The sequence below is a fragment of the Haliotis rufescens genome, unplaced genomic scaffold (genome assembly GCF_023055435.1).
Source record: "Haliotis rufescens isolate VD_foot unplaced genomic scaffold, xgHalRufe1.0.p SCAF_1, whole genome shotgun sequence".
Taxonomy (NCBI): Eukaryota; Metazoa; Mollusca; class Gastropoda; order Lepetellida; family Haliotidae; genus Haliotis; species Haliotis rufescens.
The window spans coordinates 6,996,394-7,022,868 of NW_025963779.1; the positions used below are offsets into that span (position 1 = coordinate 6,996,394).

General features: G+C 41.0%; 1 protein-coding gene across 1 annotated transcript; it reads left to right on the forward strand.

The window, feature by feature from the left end:
* Positions 1-216: 216 nt before the first annotated feature.
* On the forward strand, positions 217-23,107 carry LOC124136685 (fructose-1,6-bisphosphatase 1-like). Its single transcript, XM_046502674.2, has 7 exons — positions 217-494; positions 11,321-11,483; positions 13,766-13,858; positions 15,545-15,685; positions 16,885-17,022; positions 18,334-18,450; positions 20,699-23,107. The coding sequence occupies exons 1-7, from the start codon at positions 319-321 to the stop codon at positions 20,885-20,887; spliced, it is 1,017 nt and encodes a 338-aa protein (XP_046358630.2). The 5' UTR covers positions 217-318; the 3' UTR covers positions 20,888-23,107.
* The last annotated feature ends 3,368 nt before the right edge of the window (positions 23,108-26,475 follow it).

Below are 26,475 nucleotides of genomic sequence, written 5' to 3' on the forward strand. Positions count from 1 at the left end.
GTAATATGTCAATGGCGTGAAGCTCGTTTGATCTCTCTCAATTACCCATGAGGCTTTTACCATCTTGAAACATTAAAAGTAAAAGGGCAACAGAAAACATCTTTCATTTCATCATCCGAGCACTTGTTTACAATCTTACAACTGCACGTGGCACGTGAAGGCCACATCATGGAGGTGTGTCCCTCTAATCCAATAAAATTGTCGTCCCCATGTCACATGACCGGTTCACGAGCAGACTAATCGGAGTGACACAGCGCACATTACGGAGCTGGGGAGAGTAGAGTTTGGTAGACCTCTTGTAGTTTGGTTGAATTCAACATGTCTTCCACAGGTAGTGCAATTGATACTGACTGCATAACGCTGACGCGTTTTGTGCTGGAATCGCAGAGACAGTTTCCTAAAGCGACAGGCGACCTGACCCAACTTATCAATGCCATTCTCACAGCTATCAAGGCCATTTCGTCAGCTGTGAGGAAAGCAGGGATTCATCACCTGTAAGTGTGTGACAGTGCTTACGTTTAGCAATACAGAATGAATTATTTAGTAATTCCGTTTGTAGTTTAATTGATATGAAGTTATTCTATGAGTAAAAGTAAACTCAAAATGGTGTCTTGTACGTCCTTCACCTTGGCTTTTGAACCACTGGTTTGCAAACTCGCTACTGCCTTGCCTGATAGTGATAACACGTTACTAGTGTGTGTAGGCATGTGGTGTTCGTTTGTTTGTTTTTTGTAAACGCCGCTCTCAGCAATATACCCTCTATTTGACGGTGTGTAAACTGAAATCCAGTCTGGACAAGACAATCCAGTGATCGATATTGTGAGCGACGATCCATGCAGTCGGGTCACAGAGACTGATCTTCCGATCCATTTCGTCTCCACTAGCGACCATCAGAGGTTGCTGGGGACCTATTGACCTGGTATCCCCACGCGGTCAGGTGGTGTTTGATGCAGTGATCTAAGCATACTACACGGGTATTGATAAGGATAGGCACGGTCAATGACACTGGAGCCAGGTGAATGACATATGGGACTGTGATTGTTAAAGGGCATGAGGCAGTCCTGCACCATGACCGTGGAATATATTTATTTTATTAAAAATAATAATCTAGAAATGCATACAAAAGCAAGTCTAGCCAGCTCAAGCTAGCTCTATTCTGAAATCAGCATAGGGAATTTTTATATATTTTTAGAGTCAAGAAGGATATTGTGTAATATAAGATTTCAGAGACTAAATGTTAGTCTAGGCATGAGTCAGTCCCAGCACATTTGATTCAATTCCCTCAATACCTTTGTCTGATTGTTCAAATTTATTACAGGGTGCGCACAGGGCTTGAATAATAGAGTTTGTCTTCAAAAAGGCCTTAAATTGCCATTTGTCGTCAAAAGGCCTTGAAAATAAACATGACTTGATTAAAAGGCCATTTCAAGCTAACAAATGTGCTGGTGAATGTCTGATAACGGATGTAATAATGATGCATGATAACAAGTTATTTATACCTCATAGGTGATTTTGCATACCTTGTTTGCATGAGTTCAACGGAATGAATGTGATTGCGATCTGGGATGAGTTTGCATCTTGTTTGTGTTATTTATTTGCCTCGTATTTGACTGAAAAAGCCTTGTATTTGTTGAAGACAACTCTGTACCAACCCTGTACAAGTTAATGTATATCAGTCAAGCAGTTAATGATTCACATGCTTATTACAACATCCAGGTATTACACCTGGCACATACTAAATCACAACAGTGTCCAGGCCGCAAATCATCTTCCGAGGCAAGGGAGTTAATTGACTTTGAAAGTCCAGTTTTCAAGCTTGCCGAACTAGCCTGGAATTTCTGGGCTCGATCGTAGCACCACCGGTGGCTATTATGTCCCTTATATGACCAATCAGATTCCACCTCTCATATCTCTTGCACTTGTTTCAAACGACATGGCGGCGCCCTTTTATCAAGAATAAATATCATTATTGTGATAAATACCTCGCGAAGTGCACCAAATCACGTGAGCACCTTGATTAAAAACATGAAAAGATTTGCAAAATACCTGCCGATGCCCAGTTGACGGTACATATACTCTGTAAATCATGCATTTGAACAAATTCGTTGATTGTTGATTTCGTAATTTTACTGTCACTGTTTTCACCGTCATCAGCACGTATTATTATGTACTAATGAACTTGCCACTAGAAGTCGTTGTCAGCTGAGAAAGGACACACACATATCCACTGTACTACTTGTCGTGGACTACCCACTACCCCTTTCTTCACAATATGGTACGTGCCAGTGGAGGAACTCCGTACATAGTCATGAGGGGTTAATTGTCAGGTCACAACTCAACTTATCCTGGCTTACCAGACGAACCGGACTTGTTTATTTATAGACCTCAATGATGTGACTGAAAGAGTGTAATTGGATGCATCAGTAACCGAAATGTCTGACACAATTTTCTGTTTTTAATTGTACACTGGTTGTTAAGGTGAACATTTGACTTGCCTTTGTATGTGTTTGTGATGGGTGCTACCGGTGGGGCAGGATATGCTCTCCATCGCCAGTGCTTCATTGACACATGCTTATGATATTATAACAGTGAGCAGAATGTTACAACGGACAAAAAATTCTCATGATTCTGGGTTTTTTTCACTTTTATTTCAAGCAGTCAGTGCAGATACTACCGGTAATTATTTATTACCTCAGAGACAATAACACAATAACATAAACAAATTCCAATATTTTGCACGATAGGATAAATTACTGATGACAACAAACGAGGTTCCAGGTGCTTGTGCATTCAAAGGGCGTTTGTTTATTATCATAATATAAGTTAGAATACAAATTAGATAGTTCTGCACAGGAGTATATATTGTTCACAGAAGCAATGCACTAATATTCTATGAATTTGTCCATGAACTTTGATCTCTTCACTTTAGGCCTGCTCAAAGCTCCAGATAAGCTTTTAGTGTTGTGGGTATTTTACCCATGCATTTTAAAATCATTGGGTATCAGTAATTCTATCTGGGTATTCAAATTTCTGTTACCCACTAGTTTTTACACATGTGGGTATTTAAGTTAAATATTTAAAAACACTATTCATGTAGTCCCTGCAATATTGTTGTGTGGGTTCGAGAGCTTTATAGGACTCAAAAATACCACGATACTTCCACAAGAAAGTGGGATGGCAAATGATCATGATGCAACTGTCATCGTGGAGTTTGGCAAGGTTGACGGAATGCCTGTTTATAATTTCAAAATAAGTTGCTGATTTTCTAATTGAATATGCAGGGTTACTTCACAATATTTTGATGAAATGCACAAGATTTATTTTTGTAGCGTATCTGTAATGTTTGTTGCGTATTTGATACGCTTGGATTTTATTTTACTGCATATTTCTGCATTTCTGATGCGTATTTTACGCAGATTCGCAGCTTATCTGGAGCTCTGCCTGCTGTTAAGTTCATTATAGATTCATCTGAATCTTCACAGAAACCGCAATGCACATAATGCTGAAATTCCAAGGTAGTCCTTTTTATAAAGCTGTTGAACCATTTGTCTCCCATTTATGCAGATTTTTTATGAATCATTGCTTGTGGCTTGTATGCAGTAGATGTCAAAATGTCCTACTTGTGTGGGAATCGGGTGACTCTCAGTTGGTGTGTTTCCCTTGTGTTGACCCAGGCAGTGATAATGTGATCTGACCTGTGCAGTGATTTTGTTTACTGAAGCTATCATGTTAGGAAAAGTCCTCAGAATACCTTGCTGAAAAGCTGAGTATTGCCTGGTATCTCGCGATACAAGTCGTATCATGATACGGACTGACAATACTACTGGTATCACGATACACCATACCAAATAGGAAGAAATGTTGAAATAAGCTCTAAAACCTCTTTCTTCATACATTTATTTATTGTTATCTCAAAAACTTTAACAAAGAAAACCACAAGAACCAGTCAGTTTTAAATGAAGAGATTGTCCTCAGCTACCATGTCCTTGTGTTCTGTCAAGCTTTCAGACCTTTACCACTTTGGTGAAACCAAAGAGCACGGGTATGGTTTTGACAAACCTAGAAACATAATTGGGGTGAAGTAGGATTGAAATGATGCAACTTGGCACAGTGAATTACAGCACCTTAGACATCTAGGCCCCTTTAAGAAGGGAACTTGCATTGTTTTGAAGAATGGAACTAAAAGTAGAAGCTAAGATAATGTACACTGATATCCAGCATTATATTTTTGTATTTGTGAAGAGACACGTGAAGATTCCGGGGTAGAATAGGTCTTCAGCAACCCATGCTTGACGTAAAAGGCGACTATGCTTGTCGTAAGAGGCGACTAATGGGATCGGGTGGTCAGGCTCACTGCCTTGGTAGATGCATGTCATCGATTCCCAATTGCGTGGATCGATGCTCATGATGTCAGTCACTGCATTTCTGGTCCAGACTCGATTATTTACAGACAGCTGCCATAAAGCTGGAGTATTACTGAGTGCGGCATTAAAAAACAAACCGACAACAAATATTTTTGAAGAACCGTCTCCATGGCGTAGTGAATAGGTGTCTGGGCGGGGAGGAAGGTCGGTGGTGGGTCATATCAACAGATGTTAAAGATGGTACTTCTTATTACCCTACCTGACCACCTCCGTGGTCTAGTGGTAGAGCGTCCGCCCGGGGAGCGGAAGGTCCAGGGTTCGATCCCGGGCCGCGTCATACAATAAGACGTTAAAAGATTGTACTTGTTGTTACCCTGTCTGGCGCTCGGCATTAAGGGGCTAAAACAAGGACTGGTCGGCTCGGAGTCAGTATACTGTGTCTGAGTGGGGTATTCATGTTCAACTGCGGCATGGTATCTCAGTGAGCTAGCACTATAAATCGGCATCAGTCCGGACTAGTACAAGCAGCCACACACACACATACACGTGCATGCATGTCGCTATATAAGTGCAATAATCTTGGACGCGACGTTAAACCCAATTTCACCTCACCTATTACCCTACCTAGGGTCCGTCGGGTAGCCTAGTGGTTTAAGCGTTCGCTCATCGCACCGAAGACCCAGGTTCGATTCCCGACATGAGTACAATGTGTGAAGCCCATTTCTGGTGTCATCCAATTTAAGGGGGATAAAACAAGGACTGCTCGGCTTGTTCAGTTTAATGTGTCTTAAACTGGGGCATGGTCTCATTTGGCTAGCACTATGGCATTAGTTTAAACTAGTACAAGCAGACACACGCACACGCTTGCACGCAGGCATGCATGCATGCATGTCACTATTTAAGTGAATTAATCTTGATCGCAGTGTGCTCATCACCTATTTCGAAAGGAATGGTTCCTAAAAATTAATATAGTGAAATAAAAGGACTTGGTTAGAACATGATAAATTGATTATGAAATTTCATCCCTGCCTTACATCATTTTATTGTCCTCAAATACGTGTCTACACTGTAAAATACATTATATAGGTATGGCCAAGCCAAATGCATGCTTCAGTTGACAGTTTGCGTACACAGATGCTACAAACAATTTGTAAAAACAATTATGGATCCCATTTCACATATTTTTTTGTTATGAAACTATTTAATTAGTTGTGACCCAAGACATATTTTGAAGTTGGTACATAAAGGAGAGAAACAAGTCATATTGAAGTTGGAATGTAATTAACTTGTATTACATAATCCCCTGAAAGGTTTGTGTCCGTATCAAGAGACGAAGGGGAAAGAATGGTCATGTTAGGCCTGGGATATCTTTTCCAATATATTGTATGGGTACTTGCACCGATTATTACCCAAGATGCCCAAACCAAGATGAAGACTTGTTTTACATAATGTATTTACCAGTAATGATAAGTGTACTGTATTTCTGGGTCGAAGTCATGAAACATTGCTGATTCACCATGGTCGTTGATGACTAAGATTGTTGCAGGCTGCTACAGTCAAATCTTGTTGACCTGAAACCGGATAACCAGAGTGTGTATATAAGTGGATGGTTTTGTTGGGTCCTGACTGCATCCTTTAAGTGACGTAAAATAATTGTGTTACTGATAGTGATAGTAGAGCAGTCTCTGGTCCCCAGGGTCATGTATGATGTCTAGATAGGAAATTATTATGGAAAGACTCTGGTGGATGTCAGCTCACAACAATGTAACTGATTATCCTAAAGCTGTGTAGATTTGGGATAAGGATATAGGTTCCCAGCAACCTATTATTGTCGTAAGAGGCAACTAAATGGATTGGGTGGTCAGGCCTGGAAGATTGCTTTGATTCATATGATAATAATTATACAGAAGAGGCGGGCAACTTAAAACAACTGAAAAATGGAATTGTGATGGACATATTTTAGAAACTGTATCTGAATATTAATATCCTATGTATTTCACACATACACTGAGTTGGGGGTGGAAACCTCTCTACACTTATCATGCCAATCTTAGATTGCGTGGAGCGATGCTCATGACGCAATCACTGGATTGTCTGGTCCAGATTCAATTATTTACAGACCTCCATCATGTAGCTGGAATATTGCTGAGTGCGGCGTTAAACAACAAACAAACATACCAATCTTAAAAGGCCACATTTTGTCTCTTAAGATTTATTAAGCATTATAAGCTAGGACTACAGCGGTGCGAGCGCGGCAATTTCATAGTGCTAGCCCACTGAGATACCATGCTGCAGTTTAACATGAATACCCCACTCACAGTGTACTGACTCCAAGCCAACCACTCCTTGTTTTAGCCCTTAATGCCGAGTGTCAGGCAGGGTAACAACAAGTACCATCTTTTAACGTCTTTCGGTATGATGCGGCCGTGGATCAAACCCCACGTATATTGAAAGGGCACAACTATAATTTTAAGCATTTCTAGTAATGCAGGAAATGCTGCTGTTCTTGATGAGTTGAGATGCCTTACACATTGTACCCCGGTCTTTGTCATGTCGAGTGAACGCTTTAACCACTAGGCTACCCGACTGCCCCGTTATTGTTATGAAATGTATAGCCAACTAGATGATCGTGTTGTCGGTGCCATGTCATAGCTACCCCAGAATGTGTTATAATATGTTGCTTTTACTTGATAATCCCATGGGTCGGATTTGTTAGAAATATTTTTTTTGATATGGGTATGGATTTGAATGATTAAATCAAAGTATTGGAAACCTGCCAATAATTTTAGTTTCTTTTGCACAATAATAGAAAGATGAATCACGTCAAAATTGTCTTTGTAACGTACATGGGAATGTAATATTAAGATTTTATGAACAGTGTAAGTTGTGTTACAACAGATGGTATATTATTCTAGTAAATATTAAGTGTCATTTATTTTAAATTCCTTTTTAAGTCTAGAAAATATTTTGTCTGCAGAAAGATTGTTTGTATTGTAAAAATATATGTTTAAAGAAAGTTACTGAAGATGAAGAATATATTCTGTTGATCTGTCCTTAGTGTCAAAATTTGAGGAGTCTCTAACTCAGTGTTGTGAAAGAACATTTTAATGTTATCAATATTATGAAAACTTGCAATAACTAACCATGGAATCTAGGTGTGTATATCTCTTATGGTTTCAGTGTGAGAAAACAATGGATTGAAAAAAACCATGTTGTGTATTGAATCGTTCCATATATGGTCTCTGTTGGAGGTGAATTCCTTTAAAATTGCACGCTTGATTGCACTAAGCTCTACCTCCGTTCACAGACATAGTCGCTTGCGTACGTTTCGTGGCAAGTAAACTCAACACAGCATCTTTACAGGTTTTAATACTTTAGGGCATTCTTTATCACAGTTACTTCACCAAATTTAAATTTGCAGAAATGGAAATAGCGTAAAATAGACAATAAAAATATGACAGTCTTTGATAGGCTTTTAGAAGTTGAGAACATGACTACATGACGCCTTTTTATGGATAGCATCTTCTTTTATTGTTTGTTACGATGTTTCAGAGCCACTCTTTACTCCTTCGCCTGATAGTAGCTCTGAACCTGCATACAAAGAATAAAAGAAGTTGCTCTCTATAGAAAAGTGTCATGTTTTGAAATGGCATCTGGTGATTGATGGGACCCCAAAAGGATGTCCGTCATGGAAAGCTAATTACAGACAATAGTTTTCATTGTAATTATTCACAATGTCACGATCAAAGGTAGTTTCAACATGCTCAACAATGTATGCAATGTTATTTTTGCTGGATTTACAGAAACAGAAACACTTCCTGACATATCTGTATACATGGTATGGGTGCTAAGCATCACAACAGATGACATAGTTGATAGACACAATCAAGCCTACGTATTGGCCAATAATTTGTCATGCACAGCTGCACCATTGAGGTAGCTTTGGCCACGCCCTGAAACAGTTTGTTTTAGAATCCATTTATGGAGTATGTGTTTCAGCACTCTCACTTGGACATCTAAATACATTCTACAAATGTTATGACTTTTTTCTTCCAGGAATTGACTTAATGTATCCAGGAAAAATTAGTCAGTTTTATTACCTGTTGATGTCAATGTTAATCTGCTGCTTAATTATCACAACATGTCATGTAATACCTCTCATCACTTGGTTGTTGTCACTCCAGCTTGATAACGGTGAAAGAATCGACATGGAAATGACGCTATATGCAATAAACCAGAAGTTGTTATTCAAAAAGTTTTACGTTTTCTTACTTACTCACCAACTTCTAAAATGTCAATCAAACAGTTAGAAATCCAACTAATTTTAATTGTTCAAAGTGACTATTGTACATGTTGTAGAATTACAGGAGCCCATGGCTGACACAAAGGAGTGTTTGCTTGAGTACTATTGTACATGTAGAATTACAGGAGCCCATGGCTGACACAAAGGAGAGACATTTACATGTTTATTTTAAATGTTTGTCTGTTTAAATTTGGATTATTAATTATTGCACTTGTTTCAAAGCATATAGTTGTTGTAGTTTCACACTGTGGCTGTGTAGCATGTGTATTGATGTGCTTTATTTAGTGACAAACTGGATCATAGATACTATTGGATCAATCACTTGATTTGGGACTTCAAGAGTTGACTGTATTGAGCTGATTTTGTAATAAGTTTCTTTAAAAAGCACTTAGAATTTGGAGTACAAAGTAAGGATAAGTGCTTGATAACAGTGTTAGAACCTATACCGAAACATCTCTCCTACTGTAATAAGGAAGTTGTTCATCCATATGTCTTATCCTTACTTTGCAGTTAAGTACTTTTAATGAAAAACTGTTAATTATATTTCCTGAACAGTTAGGCCTTTGCAAAAAAGCTCCTACTAGAGGAACCCCTCATTCCCTGCAGCCTAATATCTCTAGATATGCCCAAGAGCAAACACTGCATGGGAATAATGCAGGTACACCAACATATGTCAGGACGAATCTGTGATTTGAATGAAACATCACCAGATACTGGTAGGTCTAAGGGAGGCAAATTTGCACTGCAAATCATCCAGGAATAGCATCTTGGGAACGGTCAGTGTGTTGAGAGAGGGTACTCGAAGCAAAGCAACTGATGTTAGACATTGTTTCCAGGTATGGCATCATGGGAACGGTCAGTGTGTTTAGAGAGGGTACTCGAAGCAAAGCAACTGATATGTAACATTGTTTCCAGGTATGGCATCTTGGGAACGGTCAGTGTGTTTAGGGAGGGTACTCGAAGCAAAGCAACTGATGTATGACATTGTTTCCAGGTATGGCATCATGGGAACGGTCAGTGTGTTTAGAGAGGGTACTCGAAGCAAAGCAACTGATGTATGACATTGTTTCCAGGTATGGCATCATGGGAACGGTCAGTGTGTTTAGGGAGGGTACTCGAAGCAAAGCAACTGATGTATGACATTGTTTCCAGGTATGGCATCATGGGAACGGTCAGTGTGTTTAGAGAGGGTACTCGAAGCAAAGCAACTGATGTATGACATTGTTTCCAGGTATGGCATCATGGGAACGGTCAGTGTGTTTAGAGAGGGTACTCGAAGCAAAGCAACTGATGTATAACATTGTTTCCAGGTATGGCATCATGGGAACGGTCAGTGTGTTGAGAGAGGGTACTCGAAGCAAAGCAACTGATGTTAGACATTGTTTCCAGGTATGGCATCATGGGAACGGTCAGTGTGTTTAGGGAGGGTACTTGAAGCAAAGCAACTGATGTATGACATTGTTTCCAGGTATGGCATCATGGGAACGGTCAGTGTGTTTAGGGAGGGTACTCGAAGCAAAGCAACTGATGTATGACATTGTTTCCAGGTATGGCATCATGGGAACGGTCAGTGTGTTTAGGGAGGGTACTCGAAGCAAAGCAACTGATGTATAACATTGTTTCCAGGTATGGCATCATGGGAACGGTCAGTGTGTTTAGAGAGGGTACTCGAAGCAAAGCAACTGATGTATGACATTGTTTCCAGGTATGGCATCATGGGAACGGTCAGTGTGTTTAAGGAGGGTACTCGAAGCAAAGCAACTGATGTATGACATTGTTTCCAGGTATGGCAACATGGGAACGGTCAGTGTGTTTAGAGAGGGTACTCGAAGCAAAGCAACTGATGTATGACATTGTTTCCAGGTATGGCATCATGGGAACGGTCAGTGTGTTTAGGGAGGGTACTCGAAGCAAAGCAACTGATGTATAACATTGTTTCCAGGTATGGTATCATGGGAACGGTCAGTGTGTTTAGGGAGGGTACTCGAAGCAAAGCAGCTGATGTATGACATTGTTTCCAGGTATGGCATCATGGGAACGGTCAGTGTGTTTAGGGAGGGTACTCGAAGGAAAGCAACTGATGTATGACATTGTTTCCAGGTATGGCATCATGGGAACGGTCAGTGTGTTTAGGGAGGGTACTCGAAGCAAAGCAGCTGATGTATGACATTGTTTCCAGGTATGGCATCATGGGAACGGTCAGTGTGTTTAGGGAGGGTACTCGAAGCAAAGCAACTGATGTATGACATTGTTTCCAGGTATGGCATCATGGGAACGGTCAGTGTGTTTAGGGAGGCTACTCGAAGCAAAGCAACTGATGTATGACATTGTTTCCAGGTATGGCATCTTGGGAACGGTCAGTGTGTTTAGAGAGGGTACTCGAAGCAAAGCAACTGATGTATGACATTGTTTCCAGGTATGGCATCATGGGAACGGTCAGTGTGTTGAGAGAGGGTACTCGAAGCAAAGCAACTGATGTATGACATTGTTTCCAGGTATGGCATCATGGGAACGGTCAGTGTGTTTAGGGAGGGTACTCGAAGCAAAGCAACTGATATGTAACATTGTTTCCAGGTATGGTATCATGGGAACGGTCAGTGTGTTTAGGGAGGGTACTCGAAGCAAAGCCGCTGATGTATAACATTGTTTCCAGGTATGGCATCTCGGGGACAGCCAATGCCACGGGGGACCAGGTGAAGAAGTTGGACGTGTTGTCCAATGATTTGTTCATCAACATGCTCAAGTCATCCTACACGACCTGCCTCCTCGTCTCCGAGGAAAATGAAACAGTTGTTGAAGTGGAAACTGAAAAACAGGTAGACCTGTGTGGCAGATACTACTACTAGGTTCTGCCTTTCTCAGTGATATTTGGCAGGCAGTATTTGGGTGACTATTTTGACATGTTTCTGGTGGGGATTTGCTAATGAATGAAACTTCTCATGGAAGCATTTAGTTAGTACTGGCACACACTACAAAATGCATTGTTTTCCAGGTCCATAATCATTTTAATCATTTAACAAATCACGATCTGGTGCCAGCATCAAATCAAGATTTTGGGAGAAATCAATGCATACACCTGGAAACCATGGTGACTGAATCCTTGTTTTAGCCCCTTAATCCTGAGCGCCAGGCAGGGTAACCATCTTTTAACGTCTTTTGGTATGATGTGGCCTGGGATCAAACCCCGGACCTTCCACGCTCTAGGCGGATGCTCTCCCACTAGACCACGGAGACGGTCTTTATATTCCAAGTGTTCAAAAAATGTTCACTCTTCCATGCTACTGAAGGTGAAGAGGAAACTGTCGATGTTTCCACAAGTCAGTTTGGTACTATTTTTAGAATACACACCCTGATAAATGTTGTAATTGTCCCCCGGACAGAGTTTGTCTACTGGTACTCTTGCTGGTCTTCCTGTCAACATTTGACTTGGAGCTTTTCAGGTCATGCAGAAATAAGTGATCAGTATTCAGACTGTCGGTATAAGCAATGCATGCACTTGGTGTCTCATTGCGAATTTTAATAGGATTTGCATGTCATCACTGTTGCCAGTACTACCTATCCTTTGCACTGGAATAATGCTGTAGGTAAATAATTGTAGTCATGACCATGATTCTTTTGAATCTCCTATATTAAACATCTGGAAACATTGTGTAGCACCACTTACTGTCCCAAATGTCCAAAGCCTGTGTGTGTTTTGCAGTTACACAAACATGTCATTGTGAGCTGTCGAGTAGAATATTCATAATATTACCAATTGTCATATTGTTAAAACGATAATAAAGAAAAACTAATAAAATATCAATCCAATTGCTCTGATGAAACACCCCAGGAAGATTCCAAATTCGGATAGGTTCCCTGCAATTCTGGGAAGGGGATCAGTTTAGGATGGTAGAGCTGGGAAGATGATGAGTATAGGATGGTAGAGCTGGGAAGGTGATGAGTATAGGATGGTAGAGCTGGGAAGGGGATGAGTATAGGATGGTAGAGCTGGGAAGGGGTTGAGTATAGGATGGTAGAGCTGGGAAGGGGATGAGTATAAGATGGTAGAGCTGGGAAGGGGATGAGTATAGGCTGGAGAGCTGGGAAGGGGGTGAGTATAGGATGGTAGAGCTAGGAAGGTGATCGTATAGGATGGTAGAGCTGGGAAGGTGATGAGTATAGGATGGTAGAGCTGGGAAGGTGATGAGTATAGGATGGTAGAGCTGGGAAGGGGTTGAGTATAGGATGGTAGAGCTGGGAAGGGGATGAGTATAAGATGGTAGAGCTAGGAAGGGGATGAGTATAGGATGGTAGAGCTGGGAAGGGGATGAGTATAGGATGGTAGAGCTGGGAAGGGGTTGAGTATAGGATGGTAGAGCTGGGAAGGGGGTGAGTATAGGCTGGAGAGCTGGGAAGGGGATGAGTATAGGATGGTAGAGCTAGGAAGGTGATAGTATAGGATGGTAGAGCTGGGAAGGGGGTGAGTATAAGATGGTAGAGCTGGGAAGGGGTTGAGTAAGAGGGTAGAGCTGGGAAGGGGTTGAGTATAGGATGGTAGAGCTGGGAAGGTGATGAGTATAGGATGGTAGAGCTAGGAAGGGGTTGAGTATAGGATGGTAGAGCTGGGAAGGGGTTGAGTATAAGATGGTAGAGCTGGGAAGGGGTTGAGTATAGGATGGTAGAGTTGGGAAGGTGATGAGTATAGGATGGTAGAGCTGGGAAGGGGTTGAGTATAAGATGGTAGAGCTGGGAAGGGGGTGAGTATAGGATGGTAGAGCTGGGAAGGGGGTGAGTATAGGATGGTAGAGCTGGGAAGGGGGTGAGTATAGGCTGATAGAGCTGGGAAGAAGATGGAATACGGGAGAATGTTTTATTAATATATTTTGTGGGGTCTGTAAGGAGATTATCTGACACATTTTGCTATAGGCAGTAACCTAGAGAAGTCTGTTAACATGATAACAGTGTCGCATAATAAGTAAGTGATGAGACATGTTTTAATGATGAATGTCAGGCAATTGGTATTAATCCTTGTTATACTAAATGTTATTATGCAGACTTAGGACATGTCAATATCTACTTGGCATTCGTGAATCTGTGTAGTTCATTATTTTTATTCCAGGGAAAGTACATCGTGTGCTTTGACCCTCTGGATGGTTCCTCCAACATTGACTGCCTCGTCTCCATCGGTTCCATCTTCGGTATATACAGGAAGGTGGGTTCTCAGCGCAGACTACCCCTGATTATGATCCTTGGCCTGTCAGTACTCGCCAAATGCACGCTTGTTGCTTTCACAAAGTGGTTAACATATTGTACGTGCACCACTCTAGGCTTTCTTCTCAGATCAAGCTGACATGCAGTGATACACTTCGTTGACATATCTTTTAAACACCATTAAACCAAATGTGCTCTCACAGCATGTACCGCCATCATTTATTTCACAGTTCATAGAAATTTCACTTTTTTAGTTACTCCCAATAGTCATGGAAGATAAGATTATGAATTGTTACTTTTTGTACTTATTTTGAATAGCAGAAAATATGTTAAAAAATAGTAAACATGAGTAGTGGTTACTCATTTCATACATTGAACGTCCCTTGAATGTGTGATTCAGATTGCTGGGTCATGTTGTTTCTGGAACGTGTGATTCAGATTGCTCGGTCGTGTTGTTTCTGGAACGTGCGATTCAGATTGCTGGGTCATGTTGTTTCTGGAATGTGCGATTCAGATTGCTGGGTCATGTTGTTTCTGGAACGTTTGATTCTGATTGCTGGGTCATGTTGTTTCTGGAACGTGTGATTCAGATTGCTGGGTCGTGTTGTTTCTGGAACGTGCGATTCAGATTGCTGGGTCGTGTTGTTTCTGGAACGTGCGATTCAGATTGCTGGGTCATGTTGTTTCTGGAACGTGTGATTCAGATTGCTGGGTCGTGTTGTTTCTGGAACGTGCGATTCAGATTGCTGGGTCGTGTTGTTTCTGGAACGTGCGATTCAGATTGCTGGGTCATGTTGTTTCTGGAACGTGTGATTCAGATTGCTGGGTCGTGTTGTTTCTGGAACGTGTGATTCAGATTGCTGGGTCATGTTGTTTCTGGAACGTGTGATTCAGATTGCTGGGTCGTGTTGTTTCTGGAACGTGCGATTCAGATTGCTGGGTCGTGTTGTTTCTGGAACGTGCGATTCAGATTGCTGGGTCATGTTGTTTCTGGAACGTGTGATTCTGATTGCTGGGTCATGTTGTTTCTGGAACGTGTGATTCTGATTGCTGGGTCCTTTGTTTCTGGAACGTGTGATTCTGATTGCTTGGTCATGTTGTTTCTGGAACGTGTGATTCAGATTGCTGGGTCGATCATGTTGTTTCTGGAACGTGTGATTCAGTTTGCTGGGTCATGTTGTTTCTGGAACGTGTGATTCAGATTGCTGGGTCGTGTTGTTTCTGGAACGTGTGATTCAGATTGCTGGGTCGATCATGTTGTTTCTGGAACGTGTGATTCAGATTGCTGGGTCGTGTTGTTTCTGGAACGTGTGATTCAGATTGCTGGGTCGATCATGTTGTTTCTGGAACGTGTGATTCAGATTGCTGGGTCATTTGTTTCTGGAACGTGTGATTCAGATTGCTGGGTCATGTTGTTTCTGGAACGTGTGATTCAGATTGCTGGGTCATGTTGTTTCTGGAACGTGTGATTCAGATTGCTGGGTCATGTTGTTTCTGGAACGTGTGATTCAGATTGCTGGGTCGTGTTGTTTCTGGAACATGCGATTCAGATTGCTGGGTCGTGTTGTTTCTGGAACGTGCGATTCAGATTGCTGGGTCATGTTGTTTCTGGAACGTGTGATTCAGATTGCTGGGTCATGTTGTTTCTGGAACGTGTGATTCAGATTGCTGGGTCATGTTGTTTCAGAATGGAGATGGACCGGCAACAGTGAAAGATGCCTTGAAGCCAGGGACGGAGGTCGTGGCGGCAGGATACGCCTTGTACGGCAGCGCCACCATGGTGGTCTTGTCTACAGGAGATGGGGTCAATGGCTTCATGTATGATCCCGTGAGTTAGAACACTGCATATCCAGTTAACTGCTACTACCACAGTAGTATCATTCCGCTGAAAGCTGTGTTAAAAGACACAGCTCAATTAATAGTTATGTATCCATTGTTCTAGTAGAAACAAAGCAGGGCTTGATTTAACAATATATAACATGCACTAGTGCAACCTGATATTGAAAAATGTGCATATCAAAATTTTACAAATTTGTGACTGACTGACTTACTAAGAAAGTATTCCACACTTCAATCTTTGAAATCAGTACACATTATTTACCATACTACATCACTATTCCCCTGTTATGTGTAATTTGACATTGTCCTTTGGGCTTGACGTCATCAAATGAATCTTATCAGGTCAATCTCATGATAATGACAAGAAAGCAAGAGAATGTGTGGGATATATAAGTGATTCCATTCAAAGAGATCATGTCCGTGTACTGGACATTTCAGAATATCAATGACAATGTTCTGGGATTTTTTTCTTAATGATGTACATCTGTAGTTAATAGGTAGCATCATGAGTGCAACCTGGTTTAGTCTGGTGCAACAAGGTTTTGATGTCAACATGTACAATGTACCATCTTCCCAAGGCAAGGGAGTTAACTGACTATGAAAGTCCAGTTCCCATCCTTGCTGAACTAGGCTGGAATTTCCAGGCTTGATCGTAGCACCACCAGTGGCGATTACAAGTTATGTCCCTTCTATGTCTCTCCAATTGTGCATTCGGATTCCATCACTCATATCCCTTTCATTTGCTTCAAACAGAATGGCGCCGCACAGTCAAAACGTTCTGATCGATAATCAAGATCTACATTGTAATAAAACAAGTCTTTCCCCGTGAAGTGCATCAAATCACTTGAGCATCTTGATTATAAACATGAAAAGATTTGCAAAATATATGTCGACGCCTAGTGGGTGGTACACATGCTTTGCAATCCTTCAGTTGACCGAAATTTGCACGTTGAAATTCATGTTGTTTACGAACTGGATGTCAATTTCATTATGCGATTTTGATTGGACTATGCATAGACTTGTTATTCCAACCAAAATGTAGCCAAGGTTGGGAACTGGACTTATATGGTCAGTTAACTCCCTTGCCTTAATTGGGAAGATGACCATGTACAAACTATATCTCGTTTCAAAGTAATATTATCTGTACATCATATCTAGGTTCATGGCTTTACTGGAACTGTATTTCAGGCAATTGGAGAGTTCCTGTTGACAGAGAAGAACATCAAGTGTAAACCCCGTGGCAAGATTTACTCCCTCAATGAGGGTTATGAGAAGTTTTGGGACGAACCAACAAGGGAGTACGTGAAGAGCAAGAAGTTCCCGGAGGTGGGTTAAACAATATGATGAAATAGACCATGTACTGATAGGTGGTGAAACAATATGTGTCCATGAAGTAGGCCATGTACTGATAGGTGGTGAAACAATATGTGTTAATGAAATAGACCATGTACTGATAGGTGGTGACACAATATGATGAAATAGACCATGTACTGATAGGTGGTGAAACAATATGTGTCCATGAAGTAGGCCATGTACTGATAGGTGGTGAAACAATATGATGAAATAGACCATGTACTGATAGGTGGTGAAACAATATGTGTTCATGAAGTAGGCCATGTACTGATAGGTGGTGAAACAATATGTGTCCATGAAGTAGGCCATGTACTGATAGGTGGTGAAACAATATGTGTCCATGAAGTAGGCCATGTACTGATAGGTGTCGAAACAATATGTGTTCATGAAATAGACCATGTACTGATATGTGGTGAAACAATATGATGAAATAGACCATGTACTGATAGGTGGTGAAACAATATGTGTTCATGAAGTAGGCCATGTACTGATAGGTGGTGAAACAATATGTGTTCATGAAGTAGGCCATGTACTGATAGGTGGTGAAACAATATGATGAAATAGACCATGTACTGATAGGTGGTGAAACAATATGTGTTCATGAAGTAGGCCATGTACTGATAGGTGGTGAAACTTTAGTTTTATTGCATTCCAACATTGTAACAAATTAATGTTTGAGTTATCGATGCGTGCCTGTACTTGCTTACAGTAAGCAGTGTCACTGTTATGATATGGCTGGAATATTGCTGAAAGATGCATAAATATCACCACATTCACTCTCACCCATCCCCCCACCAAAATGCAAATTTGATTTTTATGTTTTCTTATCATTTGCTAAAACACAGAATAATGTTAGTGTTTACTTTTTTTTATTAATTTATTTAGTTTTTAGAAACTTGACAAAAGGAGGTGCTTATTAAAACCATACACAAGATAAATTTGTTTTCAGCGATTGAGTGTTTGTGAACAAGCTTACTTCAAAATGTGGATGAAAATAAAACTATTTCTATTATAGTTTGACAATAATACACCCCTCCTGTTCTGCTAATAAACTTGTAATATGCATTAGAAAGAAATGGAATGGCAAGTCATTTTCTATTTTATACAGGGTGCTTATATAGGTTACTTGCAGATTGGTTTAGAAGTTGGTCAGAAGGATGCTTATTTGAGCAGGTGCTTAATATGGTGAATAGGGTAATTGATAAATGCTGATGAAGAAATAAATAAAGCATGTTGAGTCTATCATGTTGTTATTTCACTGGATGGTGGTCTCTGTGTTTACAGTCTGGCAAACCTTACGGTGGCAGATACATCGGGTCTATGGTAGCGGACGTTCACAGAACCCTTGTGTATGGAGGAATATTCATGTACCCATCTACCACAGAGGCACCGAGAGGAAAAGTGAGTTTTCTTCCCTTGCAGATTCAAAGGCGACTACATTCGTCACCACTCGCCCCTTTCCGTAACCTGCAAGAAGGCTCGTCCCCCTATCGATGAATTTTATGTGCGAAAATACGACAAACCAATCAGAATGCGCGTATGGTTTCAAGTTCTTCGTCAAAGAATCCCTCAGAAATAATTTTTGATTTTACTTATGTCTTGCATCTAAAAAATATACCCAATACACAGTTAAATGTGTCCAATCATACTGTATAATTCCGCATGTCCTGATGTGCTTTGAATTGCATCTGAAATATATATAATATATGGGGAAATATATGTGAACCATTACGCAACTAGTTGACAATTGTTTTAGGTATGCCCGTTTACGCTAAGACGGAACCCAGTCACAAAAATGGCCACGACAGGGGCACGAGTCGCTATTCGGCTTGTCCCGGAATAACACGAGTTGGTCACGAATGAGGCGACTAATGGGATCGGGTGGTCAGGCTCACTGACTTGGTTGATGCATGTCATCGGTCCCAATTGCGTGGATCGATGCTCATGATATTAATCACTGGATTGTCTGGTCCAGACTCGATTATTTACAGACCGCCGTCAATTAGCTGGAATATTGCTGAGTGCGGCGTTAAACAACAAACCAACCAACCAACAACCTTGCAGATTCCTCAGAATCCATATCATGCATGTAAGATAGAAATGGAGGCTGATGAACATCAGGTTATTTCGGATAACATGAAATTATCCAGATGTGATCTGAATGCTCCTAAACTGCAGATTTATACTATACTGAGAGATAATGACACAAGTATCATGAGTATCTTTGTTATATTGCCTTTACAAAAAAGTTTCATGATTTTTGAATTTCCTGTGTGACAGTGAGAAGGCAGTACAAAGTCTATCACAGGTTTTGTAAGACTCGTCCTGCATAACAGCAGCAATACTGTAGGTTTGTTTAGTCATTGTTACATATGCTATATTTTGATGAACTCACATATTCTCAGACCTATGAAGATTTGGGGTAGAATAGGTCTTCAGCAACTCATGCTTGCTGTAACAGGCAACTATGCTTGTCGTAAGAGGCAACTAACAGGATTGGATGGTCAGGCTCGCTGACTTGGTTGATGCATGTCATCTTACCCCAATTGCGTGGATTGTCTGGTCCAGACTCGATTATTCACAGACCGCCATGATATAGCTGGAATATTGCTGAGTGCGGCGTTAAACAACAAACAAAGAAAAGCACATATTCTCAACCATAAGATGGGTCATAAATAATTATTTTCTGAGCGTTTCAACTTGAAGAGAATGTGAAATCATTAACTGCTGTTTGGAGTGATCATTCAATGATAGTTATGCTATAGATATGTTATGTATACTGTGGGGTGGCAGTGGGGTTAAAGTGGTCGTTAGCCATGCCAAAGGCCTGGATTCGATTCCCTGCATGGGTACAATGTGTGAAGCCCATTTCAGGTGTCCCCATAAACCATAAGGAGATGGCATTCCAGGTAACCTCCGTCTGTGAAGTAGGATATAAGTAGGAGATAAAAAGATGTTTCCTAGACCTACGTTGTGCCTTGGATCATCTCAGGAAACACTGCAGTGCAAGCACTGGGCTCAACAAAAGTTCCTCTTCATCGTCTGCACCAACGATCGATGAGAGAGGAGGGAGAGTAGGAAACCTGTCTGGCTGTCCTGGGAGTTGATTCTTCACTATGAAATCCCAGCACAGCCCAAGATGGGTACAATGTGTGAAGCCCATTTCAGGTGTCCCTGCCATGATATTACTTGAGTATTGCTAAAACCATACTCACTCACTGACTATTCTCGCCTTGCCATGAACCTATAACCGTGGTTTGAATCAAAGTTTCGGCCTGATTATATTTCTGGGCTTGTCAGTCAGACTTGGGCTTGTGGGTTTCACCAAAATGGAAAACGTCGTAAGACCTTCATCACTTTGTGCTTCCCTCCCACATTAAGTTGACATGCCATGCAGTGACATACTGAAACACTGTTCAAAGCAGTGTTGCACCCGACTGTCTCACTTTATACTATGGAGCTAATGATTTCTCTGCCAGGATGCATGCCTAAGACCCGGGTTCGATTCCCGACATGAGTACAATGTGTGAAGCCCATTTCTGGTGTCCCCCGCCATGATATTGCTGGAAAATTGCTAAAAGCGGCGTAAAACCATACTCACTCACTCACTCACTCTGCCAGGATGCTAGCATGTGATTGGCTGTTTCAGTTACGTCTGCTGTACGAGTGTAACCCAATGGCCTTCATCATGGAGCAAGCTGGTGGAATGGCTACAGACGGGAGACAAAGAATTCTCGAGATCCAGCCCAAGGAAATCCATGAGCGTAGTCCCATCTACCTGGGGTCCAAGGAAGATGTACAAGACGTCATCAACTTGTTTAAGAAGCACGCCAAATAATCAGTTATATATTCATTGTCATCCCCATGTACGACCGATACCGACACACCATATTGAATGAAAGGTGAAGGGTATCAGAGTATTCAAGATGTCAAAAGTTTGCTTTGGAACAGTTACATATTCTTTTGTGTTCTTCACTACACTCATTATATATATGCACATATATTTCGGGAATTTCACAAGTTCATTTGTTAAGGCATTTGCCCTCACTAACCTCTAGACTGTAAACACTGCAAACCCAAATTAGTGATCCGCTGTCCATATATTCAGGATTTTACCTTGACTCACAGAACTAATTTCAAGGGTCCTTGATAATTATTATGATAACTGAACATTTATGTTTTTTGTCAAGAATTTGCTACAAAACATATTATTGTGTCTCTTGGGACCCAATATTTTTCTTCACTGCCTCCATTCTGTACATTTGTTTATCCTGGATGCACATTGCTGCGTCGTAAGTTGTCAGAACTCGCAGTCCTGCATACATAGAGGATATTATATATGTGTTCATGTCATACTATGTTTACGACACGAGTGTCTAAATACCCGAATTAGTCTGTGTTGTAAACATAGTATGACAGGAACATGAATATAATGTTCTATTTATTACAGAAGAAGATGACTAAATACAGAGATGAATGTTTACCTATGACGCCAATAATCTTCAGCTATGACGTCTTTTCTAGTGTGACGTTATTCCGACCTTACGCCACAATAAGGTTTGAATGAATTCAACAATGACGTCTGGATGATGGAAACAATACACTGTTGTCTCGTGACGTGATATGACCCTAGGGCACAAATGATTTTTATGACCCCGATACGTTTGCCCTTGTAGGTAATAAATGTCTTCATCATTGAGGAATGTTTTCTATGCAGGACAGCGAAATACTGATGTTTGCACAAGGCCGGGAAATACTGACAATGTATATCATCTTGTTACTGCATATGTGAACCAGGGACTTATTCAACATAGCAGTCTTTGAACCTTGTCATGAACAGCTAGTCGGCAATGAGAGATACTTTGTTGAACATGTCCCTTGGCGGATTTAACCAAAACAGTCTCAGTCTGCAACTCACCACTAGTCCATATGATAAAACTACAATGTACATATGATGCTGAGACCCATGTGGGCTAGTGGACAATGTTTTGGCTCAGACTGCAGCCTCAATGCGGACAGTTGGGCACATATAAGATGAGCAATCAGGTCATAATACAGAGTCTAGATAACCTCAGACTGCATAATAAGTTGTTTAGAGTGATTACTGTGTTCATTGCTGGGGAGAGATAATACTTCGGTGACAATTCAGTCTTCCTCATTTCAGTCCAAAGGACTTCTGTGATACCTATGGGAAGAACTGACCAATCAGTCCGTTGTGTCCATGTCTGACTGTGATTGTTGGTGTTGTATCTTGAGAAATCCATTGCCACATAGTATTGACATCTCAGTAAGCTGACATCCTTCCAAACTGCTTAGTCATCCATGTTAATACATCAGAGAATGAAAACGCTCACATCTATTCATGTATACTGAACAAAAAACGTTTGGGTTCATGAATATGATATTTTTATGGAACTGTGTCAGTCTTCACTAAAGTACAATATCAAAAATAATATTTATGATCCCTAGCCTTTTTTTGTTCAGTATATTTTGACTTGAGTGTCTGCACTCATTGTATAACATTATAAGCCTTTGCGTGTTATTTCACATTGCTGACTGTTTTTGTTGTACAATCAGACTTGTTTGCTTCATCAATAATTGCATTTTCATAGTTCAGAAAGTTTGTTCATTACTCTGAGTGTTCACTGGTCTGTCAAAAAGGTTGGTTGGAAATTATTTCATCAATCATGGGGGCTATCTGAAATATTCAATTGAGTGTCAGTGTGTACACCCTGTGGACCCTCATGAATCAAAAGCAGACACTATATTTTTTCCTTATCATGTGATCAAAAAAAGACATCATTGAATTTCAAAGATCTGATTTAGAGATAAATACCGATAAAGGTGAAATTGCCAATATCAAGATAAGATCAAGGTCAAATGGCCGTGCTTTGATGTTTCCAGTCCGTTGACTTGTTTACTGCAATTATTTCACTATGTATCACGGAGGGTTCAGTGATGGTGATAATGTGTGGGATAATAAAAATATGAGGGCAACCTTATGGTTAATTTTCTTATGGTTTAAATACATTGTTTAAATAAACATATATATTGCTTATATTTTCTTGTGTCTACATCATGTATATTCAATAAGGGAGAGGATGTTATGATGATTAACATCATACCAGCAAAAATCATATTTAGTTTAATTCAGCCTGAAACAGCCAGAGCAAGTTTAATGAAAGTAAAAACATTAAAGGGCCTGGTGTGGTTGTGTGTGGCTTGGTGTGGTTGTGTGTGGCTTGGTGTGGGTGTGTGTGGCTTGGTGTGGGTGTGTGTGGCTTGGTGTGGGTGTGTCCCTGTGTGGGTGTGTCCCGGTGTGGGCATTGCCTGGTGTGGGTGTGTCCCTGTGTGGGTGTGTCCCGTTGTGGGTGTGTCCCGGTCATCTGAGGCATCAAACTGCTAATGTTTCTTCATTTGTCAGCACCATACCAGGCCTGTCCTCATGGGTTTCACCAACTTAGTCCAAGATCTGAATCTCTTTGGACCTGTCACATCAAGCTGACATGCCATGATCTGACTGAAATACTGTTCAACCCTTAGGCCCTATCAATACGAGTTGTAGCCGGATCACGATGGGTATGAAGCCTAACACGGGACGCATGAAACCCCATGAACCCGGAGTGATCCTCCCACAACAAATTTATCTTACCAACATGTTTTAATGTGACCTTGTAAAAGAACTAACACAAATTCAAATTTGATAGAAGACCGCTGTTTGATTGAGCTGAGTTTAACTTGTGCTATGTCACGTGATTTCTATTGACTCAGAAAAAGCCTGCAACTTTTTGCTTTGAAGTGGTTTATGAGGGATTCATTCCCCTGCTGAGAAATTTATTACACTGCAAGGTGGGTTACAGAGTATTTTATCAAGATCACGAGATGGAGGTATGACAATGTCATTTATACCACCCAGCTAAATAGGAGATGTTATTTAATGACATGGTGGCAGACTGGTTCTACCCATTGTCGTGTCCAGGTTGGTCCGTGCATCCTGATAGTAGATACTGGTACATTAACAACATGTAGAATAATAAAGTGCTGGAACTGGATGGAACGGAACTGTTAGCTCACCAGGTCCATGTGAGATTATGACCTGTGTTGTTTGCTAAAAGTGTCCAGCCCTTCATTGTTTGTTTCTGCAATGGCACACGGGGGATGAAACTAGTAGGAATCCGATTTATTCATGGTATTGAAGTAAGATGTGATGGGGGAGCTAAAACAGTCAAATGCCATAAGCCCAGGAATATAAGATTCATGGGATGTGTGACACTACCTTGGGACTAGGATTTACTTTCGTGGCATTAGATTGAAATTTAAGTTTAATTAGAATTTCTGACACAAGGCCAAGATAGCTGATACTTTAGGAAGATATACACTTAAGTATGAATTAAGCACCACCCACGTATTGGGATATTAAAAAAATAATGGTTTGATTCATTGTTGGAGATGCTACAAAAGAGTAGTAAACAGACAAACAACATCATTTCAACAATGCTGAAAAGTGTCGGCACCCAACCCACACTATGAATTGGACTGTCACATTATGCAATGAAAAACAATGACAGTCAACCTTTGAATCACGACTGTCATATTTGGAGTTTCAACCCCCCTCACAGATGCCATTTGTGAGGCAAAGTTTCATTTATCCTGGCACCATGTATTATGGTCTACATAAATGTATACTTCTCAAAAGAAGTGAAAGAACACCCGATTTCTTTTCATACTATATTTAATTTGCCTGGCTGGTGGGTACTGTGACACATGGCCTTCTAAATATGGGTGTTCGTAAGCTTGTTTTGAGAAGTATATATTGAGGTGATCTTGTCTGTCTCATTATAGTGGGCGACATTGACCTACGGTAATCTTAATATATAAATTGTTGGAACAATGGGTTGGCTTGCCCGGGGCACGCTTGAATTAACTCTGCCAGGCACCAAACCATGATTGAGTGCTGCCTTGTGCTTTGGTGGCATGATGTGAGCCTATACAGATGGAAAGTAAAACGTAGCGAAGACTCGAATGACAATGCGGAAGTGAAAGCGAGAGCGACCGCAAAAGCGAACTTTTGTGATGGAGAAAGGTGAACACCATGTACAGGGATAAAAGCAGCAGTGATGTAAGCCTTGGCAGAAGTTGAGTGAGCATGATTGTAGATTTGTTTGTTTGTTGTTTAACGCCGCACTCAGCAATATTCCAGCTATATGATGGCGGTCTGTAAAATAATTGAGTCTGGACCAGACAATCCAGTGATTGACATCATGAGTATCGATCCACGCAATTGGGATCGATGACATACATCAACCAAGTCAGCGAGCCTGACCACCCGACCCCATTAGTCGCCTTTTACGACAAGCATAGTCACCTTTTACAGCAAGTATGGGTTGCTGAAGACCTATTCTACCCCGGAATCTTCATTGGTCTGATTGTAGATTAACATGGCGGTAAGTTGGTGACGTACCGTCAAATCTCGTTAATCCGACACTCGGCTTTATCCGACACAAATGATGGGAACCGATTGATTCAGTGCTATTTAGTCCCGTTAATCCGACATTCTCGCACTCCGACTCCGACACACCTAATTTGCAACGAATTACCGAAATCACTCATTAATCAGTCTCGTTAATCCGACACAGTGGTCAGCGTACTCTGTGGTCATCTGCCCGCGAGTACACAACCCCGTGTTTTGACACGCACTGGCTGCAGAGATTAACTTTAACAATTAACACTAGATGCCGGGATCATAAAGAATTTCAAGCTTTATTATAAGAAACAAATGAAATTACACCTCGACAATGTTGATGCTGAAGAACCACCAGCCCAAGACGTCAAGCGAACAGGGGACTTTGAGAAATGTGCCTTCAAAATGTGAGAAACAGAAAACACTGACAGACTATTTTAAGTAGATGAAGCTAGTTGTTAAGACAGTAGCACTTGCATTTACACGAGGAAACACACGGTTATTATCTATCGTGAAGATGTCCGATTTTTTATCACAAATCACTTAATTTCGTTAATCCGACATACTCGTTAATCCGACACAATCATGTGCAACCAACGATGTCGGATTAACGAGACTTGACTGTATATACGTAAGCAGAGGGGGAAACAGCTCAGGGACGGAATAACAACTGGAGGGTAAGGAGCAACATACAAGACGTCAAGAAGGTAATGCAGCCCATGAAAACATTACAGCCGGGTATGTGTGGGGTAGTGAGTATGTGATGCAACTTTGTACCAGGTGAGCTTCAGAGATCTCCATCCTACTGCACTGAGGACCAACATTTACAAAGAAGTATGAATTGGAGCATGATGTCCCACTGCTACTGTGATTTATTGGTGCATGATAATATCGTGAGTGGTTGTGGGCCGTTGGTGATGAATAGTGACAATTGAGATGCTTTGATGTGCTTTTAGCCTTTAACA